Source organism: Puccinia triticina, chromosome 5A (assembly GCF_026914185.1).
Source record: "Puccinia triticina chromosome 5A, complete sequence".
Classification (NCBI taxonomy): Eukaryota; Fungi; Basidiomycota; class Pucciniomycetes; order Pucciniales; family Pucciniaceae; genus Puccinia; species Puccinia triticina.
In genome coordinates this window covers 8,048,798-8,063,893 of record NC_070562.1, presented here as the reverse complement: position 1 = coordinate 8,063,893, position 15,096 = coordinate 8,048,798, and the positions used below count along the sequence as shown (strand labels likewise).

Sequence of the window (15,096 nt, the reverse complement as noted above, 5' to 3'; positions counted from 1 at the left end):
ACCTCCTAACCCTAACCCTAACCCTAACCCTAACCCTAACCCTAACCCTAACCCTAACCCTAACCCTAACCCTAACCCTAACCCTAACCCTAACCCTAACCCTAACCCTAACCCTAACCCTAACCCTAACCCTAACCCTAACCCTAACCCTAACCCTAACCCTAACCCTAACCCTAACCCTAACCCTAACCCTAACCCTAACCCTAACCCTAACCCTAACCCTAACCCTAACCCTAACCCTAACCCTAACCCTAACCCTAACCCTAACCCTAACCCTAACCCTAACCCTAACCCTAACCCTAACCCTAACCCTAACCCTAACCCTAACCCTAACCCTAACCCTAACCCTAACCCTTATTTCTTCCCTACTGTTTTCTTTTTTGTCTAGGTGTGTTTGCTGAGAGCTATTGTTGTCGTTGTCTATCTGAGATTTTCCATCTCACATTTATCCTCCATCATTAAGGTTAGCATAAAAGAAATCTTACGCGCTTACATTATTCAATTGTGAGGAAGAGACTAAACCATTTAACTCTTGTGCGCGTCCCTCAATCAAACCATCCAAAAACCAAACTCAAATCCAACTGCGTTCATTGCAGGTGTGTTTGCTGAGAGCTATTGTCGTCTTTGTCTATCTCAGATTGTCCATCTCACATTTATCCTCCATCATTAAGATCTCTGTTCAGATTCTATCAAAAATTACAAAGACAAGTGTTAAGGGAAAAAAAGCAAACAGGAAATGAATGACTGTTGTGATCTTCTACTCAGGGACACCATAATATATGCAATGTGATACTTCTAGCAGCTAGTGTGTGTTGTCCAAATATGAGGAGATTGAGTGGCAGGTACCCACAGTGTGGTGATTTAAATTTGCAAGTGTTGTAGAATGTCCACTTGGCAATAGCGCGGGCAGGAGGCACAAACGGCTGAGATCAGAGTGCATTTGGTGACATAAGCAGTGAGGATGATGTCGGAAAAGCTTACTAAAAGCCACATGCACAGAAACAGAGGATTGCGGATCACAGAGTTTTGATGGCTTTAGCAATAGACTGACTGATGGGTGCTAGGCAGAGGACGTTGTGGTAAGCCAACCCTGAATATGGCACCAAAATAAAAAGACTTTTCCCCTCACTATCAACCACTCTGGACTACTCAAGGCCCCACCTCCCTCAAGAATCAATGCAAGGACAGGCCCCCATTCCCTCTTTTCCATTTTTCCCCACCTTCTGGGTATCTACCTACACCAACTCAATACTTGTAAGCCCCATCCCTGGAGTCTTACAAGAACCTTTCACAAGACCAAATCACCTTGTGACACTTCCTGCCCACTTAGTTCAAGTCCGTTTTCCCCTTCCTAGCCGCTAGAGATCCTGTTCTCCACATCTCTCCACCTAGGTAAGCCTTCTCCCTTTCCCTTCTTCTCCTTCAGTTCCCTGGTTGTACATACTGAGAGATCCTATTCCCCACATCTCTCTGGCTAGCCTTTCTTTCCCTCACATGCAAAGAAGCACGCCCGTGAACTAAAATTTCTCTCAGAGGCCTTCTGGCTCTGGTCTTTGTGCCCCTCTTTGACAACCAGTGAAGGACTCATCTTGAGTCCTTACAATACTCCTCAAGCTTCCAGCTAGGCACAAATGGGAGAACTTTGCTCATCAGACAGAGCCAGACTATTAGGAAAGACCCTGGATATTCATCATCTTTTTCTCCCTTCCCAATCCAAAATAACAACCCCATCTTGGCATTAGCCACACAAGGATCCCAGAAAGGACCCGGTTTAGATAGGTAGTACATGAGGAGGATTTTTTGGGAGAAATCTCCAGGGGCAAAATTGGACAAAAAAAAAGCCTTTTTTGTTGGGGATTGAACCCAGGACCTGAAAATTTGGTTTTTCTTTCCAGGCAAACCCCAGAAAATACCAATTACATTAGGACCATCTTGGAAAAATAAATCAAATTGGATATGTATCTGGTGATTTGAATGAGGAGCATTTTGCAAAAAAATGTTCCCTGGATATGTGCTACATGAGGCGGCTTGGTAGGGGCTCTCTGTCCTGCCACACAAGTAATAACCATGGAGATCCCATCTTGGTTACCCCTTGTCCCTTTTGGTTTCAGCCCTTCCCTTTTCAGCCTCTCATGTGAATTGATGTGTAATCTCTTTCTTCTGATGTTTCATTGTCTCTCCACATTCCAGCCTCTTTCCAGAACTTTCCATCCCCATAAAAATTTCAGCCTTAGCCCCTTGATTGAGAATTTTCACTGTTTCATCTTTTCTTCAAGCCACAACTCAGCACCATAATATTTTGTATAGTCTGCCCTCTTTGGCCCTGCATTTTGTTCCCCATCAGATCCTTCCCCAGAAGTTCAGATAACTGGTCACTATTCATTAGCCTACCTTATGCCAGTAAATCAGACTGGACAAGTTTGTTAATATCCTTGACTCCTACTATTAGATTAGTTTACCCATTAAAGTAACCCCTACAGACATACCTCAAGAATCCTCTATAGCCACACCTTTACTTAAGAGTCAACACTCTTAGATTATTTTTCTTGTTCCCAGAGAGGCAGCCCATTAAAGCACCATTTTCTTTCAAGCTCTATTCTTCCCTCAGAGTAGTTCCACAACATGGGAGGTCAAGCGTCAGAGAGGAGCAGAGCCTGGGAATGTGATGTGAGGAAGTCAGGCAGAGATGGCTGTAACCCCCTGCCTCCGGGGTGTGACAAGATGGATCACAGGATCCCAATTGGACCTGTACTTAGTCCGGCCATTCCCCTGCCCCTCCTAGCTCAGTAGAGATTGATCCCTTTGTCTCTCCTGAGCTAGGTAAGTCTGCACATATTCCCCTCTTCTCTCCTCTTTCTCTTTCCTCTCATCATCAGCCTTTCTTGTGTGTATAGACTAACAGAGATTGATCCCTTTGTCTCTCCTGAGCTAGCTCCACTCTGAAATTCAGCCCACCTTGGTTCTAGAACTCTGTCCCAGTGCCCCCAGACCTGACCAGTGAAGATTCCCCCCCCCCCCCCATTCAGGGCTCTTAAAATGGCGGACTAGTGCAGGAAAGCATCAAATTGCGGAATCTGGTAGGAACAGAGACAGAAGTGCGTGGAGGGAAGGAAGGGGGTTGAAGGCTCGCGGTTTCTCTCTCTTTTCCTTTCCATCATCTTAGGGACTACTCATCTTTGTACTTACACTTACAGATGTACTAGAGTATTAGAAGAGCTTTAGGTGACCCTTATTTTGCTTACTTGCTTCATTGCTACTGTGTACTTGTGCTTGCGGAGTGCAGAGCTAAATTTTGGATTATTAGGCTATAAATCAGGCCATTGCGGAGTGCTGAAGGCTAGCAGGATGTAGCAGCACGGGGCCAAGAAATTGATAATCACTCAGCCAGGACTAGGGCTGGACCCCGCGGGGTACCCAAGAGCATCCAGCCCTGCCGTGGTAATACCCGTTGGGAATACCCAACAAAAAAAGCCAAGGCTTATGCTCCCGTGGAAATACCCGCGGCAAGCGGGTCAGGTACACGGGTAGATGCGGGTATTTTACCCAGCGGTTACCCATGAGTATGCCCGTAAATTGTTAGGTATACCCGCAGGTTATTTCTGAAAACTTGGGACGGTACGTGGCAGATTATGTACTGCAACCAGCTAACAAATCCACCGCTACCAGCCCAAAACTCAATGACCTTACCTTTGCTCTCAGGAATGGCAAAGTGCTTCCTTGCCATTCCTGCTACCAGTGCATCATTGGAGCGAGTGTTTTCGAAATCAAAAAAATATCATTGGTCCCCAGCGGTTAAGTCTTGACCCACACTCAGTCAAGCACCTCCTTTGTCTCAAGGAGTGGTATCGAGCGATTTGAGACTTAGATCCACTCCCTTACAACAAAGACAAGGTCACTGAAACCACCAAATAGGGCAAAAAAATTCTTCATTACTTTCATTTATTCCTTTTCTTTGAAAATCACAACAAAAAGTGTCATTGAAATCATTCCCAGGCTAATGTCCCTGAGACAAAATACCCGTTGGTACCCGCGAGATCAGTGGAGTGCCCTGACTGTTACATTGGACAATACCCAACGGGTATTTTCTAAAAAAAAACACTCCTGGCCCCCAACCTGTCAGGTCGGATAGGCGGGTATACCTGTTGACCCTGTCTCAGGGGTCCAGCCCTAGCCAGGACATACATTGTTGAAGAAGTTGAAAGCAGTCATTTCTACACCTTAGCCAAACTTTATTTCTACAGCAGGTACCTGCTCCAGCTAAATACTCCAGTTTGTGTGGATGCCACTGTGGTTATCTGTTTTGAACAAAAACAGTTGCAGGTACCCAGGTTTGCCGGGGCCATATCTACCTGGAATGGGGATTTGATAGATAGCCATGAGAGGCTGTCAGTCTTGGGTCAGGATAGCTTATCCAAAATACAAGGCAATATGTGAAATAAGAATCAGAAGTTTCTTAGATGCAGGGGGGAGACAGGAATGTGCAATGAAGAAGAAAAATGGACTGACTTGATGCTTGAAACCAGATTGAATTGAGGAGGGGATGATAGTGCCAAGTGGATGTTATGTGTGATGTTGAGTCTGTATGCTGACGACCAAGGATGTATTCATGATGCTTGACTGTGGGCTAAGGAAAGTGTTATGTTACAATATGAATTCAGGTTGGATGGGTGGGTGTCATGACTGGGGGGGCAGGTGATGTGACTCTGACGGCTGAATTTGTTTCGTGTTATGTAGCTGTGTGCCGGTGGTCAATGGGGGAAAGCCAGGCTAGGGTACTTGGGAAGATTCCAGGGGGCAAAGTGAGTGAGGACTTGAAAATTTTGACTGCTTCACAGTCCTAGAAATTGGAGGTTTTCTGAGGTTCCTGACCATTTCAGGTTTTTTAATCTTGGCAGGAGAGGGTAAGTATGGGGGTACTCATGGCACTGTCTAAGCATGTCTACAGTATGGGTTATAGAGGGTGACACAGGAAAAGTTGAAAACCAAAGCTCCTGGATATGTATTCCCCTAACTTAACTAAGTACCTCCCAGGAGGGACTTATGCCTTATTAGTGAAATTTGCAGCCTGAGAGAAATGCCAATATGTAATTGTTCATTTTTTATGCTAAGGCCCCCGCATGGTGCCATCTTTGTGTAATCACCCTCTACATTTGTACCTAGACTTTTCAGAAGCCTTGGTATCTCCTGCCATGAAAATTTCCCTCCATCCCAAACTCAAGATACAAGGCATGTAGTTAAAACAATTCTCTTGCTGGCTAAAACAGTTGGGGCACCATTATTTTTTGAATTGCCTCCCTCAGGATTTGGATTGAACTGTGGCAAACATATGTTCCCACAAGCATCCTGCACCTTTTCTGTCATTTCAATTTCTAGAGGCAAGTTATGGATTTGCACTAGAGATGCTGTTTTAAGGAGCTTGGGGTTGGCTTTTGCAGTCCACCATCTTCAAGATGGTATTCTGAGCAAGGCAGGAGGACCTATGTTGATTTTAGTGCATCAAAAATTGGCAAAGATGCACAGCTTTCAGATTATCAAGAAATATTGATGGATTCATGGGAGGTTGCAGAGCTATAGCAACATTTGTGGGGCATGGTGGTTTAGGGCATTGCTCTCAGTCCTAAATCACTGATACCGCATAAGTCCCTCCAGTGGAGGTGCTTTGTGCCCCCACCTTTGGACTTAGTTAAGTTTGTGTATTCCCATACATTTTGGGAATGCAAAAATTTCAAAAATCTCTGAGCTCAAGCTTTCTAGTGAACATAATATGTTGAGTGGTGATGAAATGTGCTTAATACAACAATGCTGGAGTGTACAAGTATGTGATGAATGGAAACAAGGCCAACTTATCAGGAAGCTGTTGATCCCTTTGACTTTAATCAATACAAGAGCTATATGCGAGACTGGTGCTGAGTGAGTGGGTGGAGTAAGAACAGAGCAGATGTGACGAAATGGGTTTGGTAGTCGATAAAACAGGCTGTGGGGGCTGACAGGGAACCAATACAACAATATGGGCAGTGGGTCATGTATAGATAGCAATGCATTCTTAACTGGGAGTGTTGATGAGGTCGTACTCGTGCTGAACATATTTCACAAAGTCCGCAACCTCGTGGCCACTTTTGCAATTCTTCCAGCCACCATCATGGACACAGACTAATTGATGATCTGCATAAGAAGTGGTTCTTTGCTCGTCAGTGAGGAAAATAGAGAATATATGTGTAGGCAATATGTGAAGAACTGACTGATAAGAATGGAGCAACTCTTCTCGATGCCGAGATGTTTGACTTGTTGGACGCTTGATTGGAGCAGCTGCCGCCCTTGAGAGCCGTTAGCGCAATCTTTTACATCTTTATCCCAGTCATGAAGGTTGACTTTTGCGCAAGATTTGGCGAGCGCTTCGTCTCCGACACGAGATAATCCGGCGTAGTTTTCGCATTGGATGAATCCCCACCTAGGATTTGAGGAAAAGAGTCAGTTTTGAACATTGGTTCGGGGGCTGTTTTTCCTTTATATTTCGAGCAGAAGGCCGAGTAAAAAAGAACGTAAGCTCGAGAGAACTAACCAGTCGTGAAGTTGGGGGAATCGGTTCCGATAGCACAATTGATGGATATTTCCCCTGCACTCTGGATCACCATGGCGACAACGCACTCCATACTGCGTTGAAGGATCAATCCTGTAGAACATAAGCAGCAACAAAAATAGTTCGTAAGACCCAGGGAGATGCTCTCGGTGTATGCACGAGATCAATGCAACGCTTACTCGCCCATGTAGGCGACCAGGACGTCTACCTTATCAGAAACCTCAGCCAGAACCTTGTCGAATACGTCTTCGCATACTTTTACGACGTCATGATTGGAAGGAGAGGGAAAGGAAAGGAAAGGATGACTTGAGCTTGATGCGATTTGATTGATTGAGATATAGGTAGAAGAATAGCGAAATTCGAGTGACTAACTTTGGGCATCAGGACATTTGCTCATGACTCCTAGCACAATCGGGACCAGCTTATGACGATCAGGATAGCTGGTGATATACTCGGCTTGGTTGAGAGAAACCCGTTCGGAGTCAGCCAATGTTGACGCGGTCAAAGGCCTGGGGGATTGGATCACGAGACCAGATGGGTAGGCTTGAGAAAACCGATTGCTGGTGCTGGTGGCCGTACATGCCTGGAAAGCCAAGAAGCGGAGGATAGCGAGCGGGAGGAGAAATCCAAGAAAGCCGGCTGGTGGTGTGGATGATGGCATGGTGGTGTTTCGTTGCTGGGCCTGGATGGGATTTCGTCGTTGCTGGGCTCCTGTGCCTCGCCAGACCGGCGGCAATTAATTTGGTCATCACATCAACCGGAACCTCACATTTCGATCAGCTGCAGCCACATCGATACCACGCCATGAGATCCGACGACCAAGCCCCAGAATGCACGGGAGCTGCCTACGAACAACAGCATGTCCACAAAGTGTACGAATCGATCGCCGCCCATTTCTCACAGACCCGATACAAACCCTGGCCAATCGTCGCTGATTTTTTGGATAGACAGCCCGTAGGCTCGATCGGTTTGGATGCCGGTTCTGGGAATGGCAAGCAACCGCCTCTTAAAAAACCCTTTTTCCTCTTTCTCTTCCTGTTCAATTCTCTTGCTTGGCTTCTTCTTGGACCTTTTCTCAACTAGGTGTGTTTATTGTTTGACAGGAAAGTATCTACACGGTCACAACATCACCACCCAGATCAAGAACGGTCCTAGTAATCCAAGCCAGCAGATAGCACTCGGAGGGAGACCGCCTGGTCAAGTTCTCGAGGAGGAGCCACGTTACTTCATGTTGGGCCTCGACCGATCAGCCTCTCTACTCTCACTATCACAACACATCCACTCTGTCCCCGAGCTGGTCCATGGGGATTGTCTGAGCCTGCCCTTCCGCTCGAACCTCATCTTCGACTTCGCTATTTCGATCGCAACCCTCCACCATCTCTCGACGCCCGAGAGAAGACTCGAGGCCATCAAGCTCCTCCTCTCTTCCGTCAAACCTTCTCATCCTTCCCGTACAGGCCGGATCCTCATCTTCGTCTGGGCTCACGAACAGGGCGAAAAGTCGCGCCGAAAGTGGGCGAAGGGGACTTTATTGCCCGCACCCAAGCTTGGATCAACTGCATCGGCTACCTCTCTAGAACCAGACCTTGAAAACATAGAAGAACTCGCCAACTTGCAAGATGTTTTAGTTCCCTGGGTTCTCAACAATCACGCTGACGATAAGACGACCGATAAAGCAAAGACTTACAATCGATACTACCACCTATTTCGTGAGGGGGAATTGGTCGAACTCGTGAAACGTGCCGCCGAATCTCTTGAGCTTTGCTTCAACCAAATTGACTCCAATACTCCCGAGTCGCCTCTCTCTCATCAGAAAGACTGCTGTCTGATCAAAGGGCATGGCTGGGAAGCAGATAATTGGTGGGTAGAGATCGAGCTGAAGACACATTGAGGAGAACAGTCAAACCTCTCATTACAAGACAGGCTTTATGCAGACTTTTGTATCGATACAAAGAATTCTTGGAAATTTTAATACTACAGTGTCAACGTGCCAGACAGACTAAAAGGCTAGTTATTTTTTGCGTTCGCTCGGCAATAGATCATCTTTTGGAATTCAAGCTTCACCTTCTCCAGCTGATTCCGATTCGCCCCAGCCACGTCGGTGATTCTGGCAAAAGCTTTATCTCCGCTGACGCTTCCCATCGGCCTGTGGTCGCCCATCACGCCTTCTGGGCCTACCACGCTCATTGATGTATATTCGACGACATCGAATGACCATGAACTGCCCGCGCCCAAGGCGATCAGTAACTACTACCGACGATCGCAGTCAACCCAAAACGAAATCGAATGCCACCGAGGTATCCAGCCTCAACTTGTTCCTAGCATGTCAGCATACCAAAAAATGGCAAATGCTGCCCATTGTGAGGCTGCTGCCCATTGTGAGGCAAGAGCTAGCTGGTTTGGCAAAAGTAGTGTCGGCCATGGCTAAAGCGCCAAGCCAATACACCTCAGAAAAGACATACCACGCAAAGTGAATTCGATGCCCCAGTGAATCGTGCCGATGAACATCTATATTTCCATCAATACAAATGATCTCAGGATTTATGCCGTGAGGTTCCGCTAAGTGGAGTTTAACGTCCCTAATACTGATAGATAGAATTACCGCGCCATAGGCCACCTGCAAGTTCTCGTGATGATAAAGCAGGGCCAGTGCGGCATCGACGTCAAACTTGGCCGCTGGAGTGAGGACAACAGGCATAAGGACGATTTCATTTGATCAGCTAAAGTTGGAAAGAGGCTTTTCAAAGATGGCCATAGTTTTATTCAACTCGAGTACAGCCTGGGGCGAATTGCAAGAGTGAAAGGAAATTTGCAGGGAGGAACCAAGTGAAGGAGTACTGAGGGGGGATTATTCGTCCGATCGTTCCTCAAATAATTGTCAAGTCCAATTAACTGTTATGATTAACCCGCGTAACCAAACCCGCGGCACTGCCAAGCCGTTGCATTGATTTGCATGGCATTGATTCCTTGGGGTACAGCCAATTCCTCCATGCAGAATCTCTCACTCATGAGTCATGCCTAACAAGATGGGTCACAGGTGATTTACTGATTGCGTAGCTTTTTCATTTGCAAGGAAGACATTCAGTGGTAGGTTTAATCTGAGTTTCACATGGCCTTGGCCTTCGAACTAGCTCCGAGAACTAAGCGCTTGTGATGTCAGATCAATCGAGTATGGGATTGGTAGGATTACAGATACTAGAAAGCGAGGCACATTGACAAAAGAAAGACAGGACGCGTCGGCAACAGGGAACTAGACTATCATTAATTAAGATGAGCAGAAAGAATGCTTTGAAAGAATTGTTACTGGGTCGTCATGGGATGGAAGGGGCCCACCGAGCGAGACTACGAAAAGAGCAAGTGAGCATTAGCTTGTCAGTAGAGACGACTAAAGACACTGCCGTGGACTAACAAGAGAGTAGGAGTCCAGTCTGCCCCACAGCCATGAAACGAGACCATTGTAGTGTATCGAGGAGTACGGGAACAGGGCGGAAGTCTCAGCAGTCACAGCCCTCCAATCATCTAATAGTCACGATACAATATCAGCAAGTTGATCTAATAACACAGATAAGAAACAGGATCAATCACCCTTCATTTGTTGTCGAAGGGCTAGATAATCCGCAGTTTTATCAGTCAGGATCGCGTCGACGCCCCATTTACAGGCTTCAATCATTTCCTGTCGATCATTGACAGTCCACACGAGGAGGCTTTTGCCTGCTTTCTGGCAATCCTCACGAAACGACAAGCCTTCCCAGCCAACTAAGCATGAGAACTTCATGCTGAATGCCGAACAAGCGTCCCAAAAGTATTTCCTAGCCATTGAAGGAGAGTTGCCGATGTACGCCTTTCGGAGATCAGGTAAAAGACGGGCTGAGGGTTCCAGAAACTTGGGGTGCCACAGCCCGAGGACGAGACGAGGGCTGAGGAGAAGTGCATGATCCTTAAATCGTTCGATTGAAGCCTTGATGAGAGTGAATAGTCGCTCGGGGTCATTGTTCGGCTGTAGGTTTCAAAGCAAAGACTGTATCAGCAGGAAGCATGGCTTAATTGATGCGAGATGGATGCAGCATCGGACCTTGCAATCAATGTTAAAGACTACGTGTTGATTTTCTTTCAACATCAACAAATCCATCGTTTCGTCGAAGGTTGGGATCTTCTGATGAGGTGCTTTGAGTGTACGAATGCGATCGATCCCACCAACATAAGGCTGGCTCTCGATCATCCCTTGACCATCCGTTGTGCGCTCGAGAGATGGGCTACATAAGAAGGAAGCGTGAGGTTTAGTCGGGCGATGGGCATTGAAGCAGATGCCTCACTCGTGAAACATCAGTACGACGTCATCGGCAGACACATGGACATCTGTGGAATATGACATTTGAAGAAGACGCGATAATTAGTAATCCACGGTTCAGCTCGAGTCAACGGAATGACGCCAGCCGTAGCCTTATTCGTTCAGCACTTACCGCTCTCGATGCCCTCGGCGCCGTCCTTAATCGCGGCTTCAAAAGAGCATAACGTATTTTCGGGGAAAGTGGCAGATGCCTGTGCGTGTGAGTTGTGGGGGATGGGCAAGTGATGATAAGACGCGTAAAACAGATTAGAATTCAGGCGAGTTTCTCTTGTTGAAAAAGGGAGTCACTGACCCCTCGATGGCCCCAGCAGAGGGGTAAAGCATTCGACCTGTTGACTGAAGTAGCAGTGGATAGGTCGTGAGTAGGGAGTGCTGAGGACAAGCTTTCGTTGGCAGACATGGCTGAGGGCTGGAAAGTTAGAGGGAAAGGGGTAAGGCTGCTGCTACGCTAGGGAAAAACAAACAGGGGCCGGTTTGATGAGGATGGTGAGAGCGGATAAAGGGCTTGGACCTATTATATATGGTATGAAATGGTTGGCGACTTGCGACGAACAGGGGACAGGGCAAGTCAGAACGACCGCTTTATAAAGGCATCTCGGTCCAGGATAGCTCATAGCAACTGCAGTCCTGTGTATACAAAGATAGCAGGGACCACTTCGTGATCAGTCATTTGACCTGGGAATGCGACATCAAAAAAAAGGAGTACATAAAAAAAGAAGGGTGTCATCTTCGGTTTGTGAAAATTTCTGTACTCGCTCAAACAGTCAGCTCCAGCCCAGCCGCCGGCGATGGAAATTATGATCTTGCTCAGGCGCTGAAAGCACTAGCTGGAAGGAAGTTTATCCGCAAGGCCATCGGCACTCACCCGGCCTGGCCATCCTCACCATGTCTGTACAAGAAAAGACAAGAAAAGCAGCGGAACGTGTTCGAGCTTCACAGCTGCCAAGATCTCAAAAACGACTGAAAACTGCTGAAAACGCTCTAGTGCGTCTCCATTTGCACAGCCTACAACACACGGGGGGATCCCATGGGACATCAGCTCCGATGGATTGCTCGCAGCTCCACCACGTTCCAACCTGTGTATGTTACGTTAGCGGGACGCACCACCGCAGGAACGCCTTCAAACACGTGCATACACTCACCCTTACTTACCAAATGCCTGAATTTGTATACAACACACCAAGCTAAAATTATGTATCGACCTCACCGGGTCGGTGAAGCAGCAGCTCCAAGAAGCCCCAAGAGCTAAGGCCAAGAAATACATACACATCTAATGTATTTTAATTGATTTGAACGCAGTCAAACCTGCTGATCCTTGGTGATACATGTTGAGGTAAGGGGAGCCACCTCCACATCCAAAATTTACACTTATCAAAACCAGTACAGCCAGATAAGTCATCATGGGGGGTTTTGCCACAACGGGTTCTGGGGTAATTGTGATGACGAATGAATGGACAAGCTTAACAACGCCTCACTGTGAGAGCCCCAAAGGGGCAGCCCCACAGGGTCTCTGTCTCACAGAGAGGCTTACCTGCAAAAACATGTATCTGGCCTGAGAGCCCCAGGAGTATCAGCCTGTATCAGGCTTTTTTTCACTCTTTTCATTTTTAAACATCAACCATTGGCCTGTTGAGGTCGCCCTTCTGGACTTGAGAAGTGCTTGGGAGTGCACTTCTTCTGATGCAATTTGGGCCTTGTAGCTGCTGATATAGTGCCTCATCCTCCCGGTTGAAATTTCCAATCATGGGGGAAAAGAGGCCGTGTAGGGAGTGAGATTTACTGTACAGAACTGTACATGAACTCTATTAGTCATCTCAAAGTATTCTGGGAAAGTGAGCTCCTTTGAGCCAATCTCCAGCTCATGGGAGGACGGCAATGGTGGCATGCCTACCACCAATTTGAAGATGAGATGCAGGTCTTTCACCTGTTCAAGAGGCGGGCAACATGCCCTCTGGGAAGTGGGGGATTTGGGGGCACAAAGTTGGCCACCTGCAAAAAACACCAACTGCACGCGGGGCTCTCACACCAGGAATCGTGGATTGCATGCAAGTCCCTCCCTGACAGGAGGTCCGCTTCTTGCAAGGCGCTTTGCGCCCCTGCCCCCCTGCAGGCGAGGGACTTGTGCTAAGCTTGATGAATGGAATTTCACAAGTGATGTCAGCTTTTTAGACAGGTCAAGGTTGACCACAGTTCTAAAAAGCTGATTGGCTGGTGAACTGGCCATCTGGTACAATATCACATTTGAAATAAAATATCTTGACTCATCACTGGCAGTGTAAACTGAATGTGAACAGTCATGGCTCTATCCAGTTATATAACCACTTTCCTATTTGTTCAGTCTGGGGTAGCCAACAGGGTAAACTTAATCAATCATAGTTTATCCTGAGTTGTGCATTTACTCAACAATTCAACTACTACTACCAGGGGGGATGTGATGCAATTTCTATAGAGTGCCAGACCGTAATTCTTATCTAGAGTTCTGCCAGATATGTTCCAATGCCTCATGTGTAACTGAATTGTGGGTTGGTTGTATGTTTAGAATCAACTCATACTGATCTTATCTGTATCTAATCTTGTTGTATCTGGCAATTTAAACTGAACTAATGGGTATTTCCACTCAGTGGCTGGTACACAAAAGGATTCTCCACCAGCAAATTTGTACCCGTCATCAAGTGGAGACATCCTCCGCTTGATTACTGGGTTGTATGGCCATCAAGTGGAGAAAACCTTCACTTGGTGACTGGTTTAGATGATCATGAAGTGGAGAAATCCTCCATTCTATGATCATTGCCATTGACCCCTGAGTGGAGAAATCCTCCACTTGATGCCCATGTATAAAAGCCATCAAGTGGAGAAATCCTCCACTGCATATACGGTTTTTATGGTCATTGAGTGGAGATCATCTTATCTCAATTACATGTGTATTCCCTCCATTAATGGGTGGAGGAATCCTTCACTTGATTACAGGTGACTGGGATGTGAAATGACCAGCTCAACAACCAGTACATGTTGGTAATCAAGGAGTCTCTTTCCCAGCTTGGTGAACCAGCCATTACTGTACATCAATCTGGGGAAAGTCCCAGCTAAAAGGCCATTAAATTCTGGCATATTGGCGGCGCTTTTGCAACCTGGGGCGCCAGTTTACACTGCCTACAAATCTTGGGAATGTTGGCTTGATGACCAGTATGTGATGGTCATTACACTACGACTTTGCCCATGTGATGACCAGTAGGTACTGGTCATTGGTTTTGAGCTTGGATAGGCAGCAGATTGGTGTCCACGGCACTTTTCCACCACAAAATTTGGTTGAGCATTGCAATGGACAAATGACAGGGGTCCCTGAGTTGGGGAAGCCCTATCCCAATGACCAGCAGATACTGGACATTGCACCATCCTTTCTGATTTTTTTGACAGCATATACTGTCCAAAGAGCTTGGGAAAGCCCAGATACATGGCCAACATGTGGTGGTCAACAAGCCAGGAATTTCCCAGCACAATGGTCAGCATTACCTGTTTATTGAGTCTGGGTACAGGTGTTAGCTGCTGGCCAATGTCCACCCTGACGTTCAGACAAACATGAGGGTGGAAATTACAAAAGTAAAAAAGACCCTCCCAAGGGAAAAGGGGTCATGCTGATCCAATCCAAATTTCCTCACCCGGCCATAGTTCACTTGCGCCAACCTTCAACCCCCAGACCCAAGTTTTTTTAATGCTTGTCCTCACATAATTGTGCTTCTCCTGCTATACTAAGGCCAATGATGTTGAGTGGTCTGGATACAACAGGTCCGCAGTGGGGAATTCATAATTAAAAGCCAGTGCTACTTAAGCACCTGCATATGATAAGAGCAATCAGCACTATTTTTTTGAGCCATGCACATGGAAACAAATGTACCTGTGATGAAATAATGCTTCAAATAGGAGAAAATTTGTGAAAAACATTTGGGGAAAAGATGTGAAGATGGTCAATCTACAAGACAAAAGGTGTTACCCAAACTGAGATGTGCGTGAAAATTTAAGAATTGACTGCTCACAGTGGAGTTCTCAGACCAGCTGTTGAAGTATTTCTCCAGCTGGTTCCAGGAGCAAGGGAATATTGGTGCGCCTGTAAATATCAAAGAATATACCCCCTGTTCCCTTTAGAAGCTTCATTTTGGCCTCTAGGCCGTGCATT

At 46.6% G+C, this 15,096-nt stretch overlaps 3 protein-coding genes across 3 annotated transcripts; 1 reads left to right on the top strand and 2 right to left on the bottom strand.

The window, feature by feature from the left end:
• Positions 1-6,043: 6,043 nt before the first annotated feature.
• PtA15_5A947 (uncharacterized protein) lies at positions 6,044-7,238 on the bottom strand (the record flags this gene model as incomplete). The annotated part of the gene is made up of 5 exons (XM_053169762.1): positions 6,044-6,162; positions 6,240-6,448; positions 6,560-6,670; positions 6,757-6,832; positions 6,950-7,238. 5 exons carry the CDS (start codon positions 7,236-7,238, stop codon positions 6,044-6,046), a joined length of 804 nt encoding a protein of 267 aa, XP_053020927.1.
• Positions 7,239-7,381: 143 nt separating this feature from the next.
• PtA15_5A946 (uncharacterized protein) lies at positions 7,382-9,005 on the top strand (the record flags this gene model as incomplete). Its single annotated transcript, XM_053169761.1, has 3 exons — positions 7,382-7,556; positions 7,681-8,400; positions 8,671-9,005. 3 exons carry the CDS (start codon positions 7,382-7,384, stop codon positions 9,003-9,005), a joined length of 1,230 nt encoding a protein of 409 aa, XP_053020926.1.
• Positions 9,006-9,877: 872 nt separating this feature from the next.
• On the bottom strand, positions 9,878-11,325 carry PtA15_5A945 (uncharacterized protein; the record flags this gene model as incomplete). Its single annotated transcript, XM_053169760.1, has 7 exons — positions 9,878-9,919; positions 9,987-10,096; positions 10,163-10,574; positions 10,650-10,830; positions 10,891-10,933; positions 11,038-11,116; positions 11,218-11,325. The coding sequence occupies 7 exons, from the start codon at positions 11,323-11,325 to the stop codon at positions 9,878-9,880; spliced, it is 975 nt and encodes a 324-aa protein (XP_053020925.1).
• Between the last annotated feature and the right edge of the window lie 3,771 nt (positions 11,326-15,096).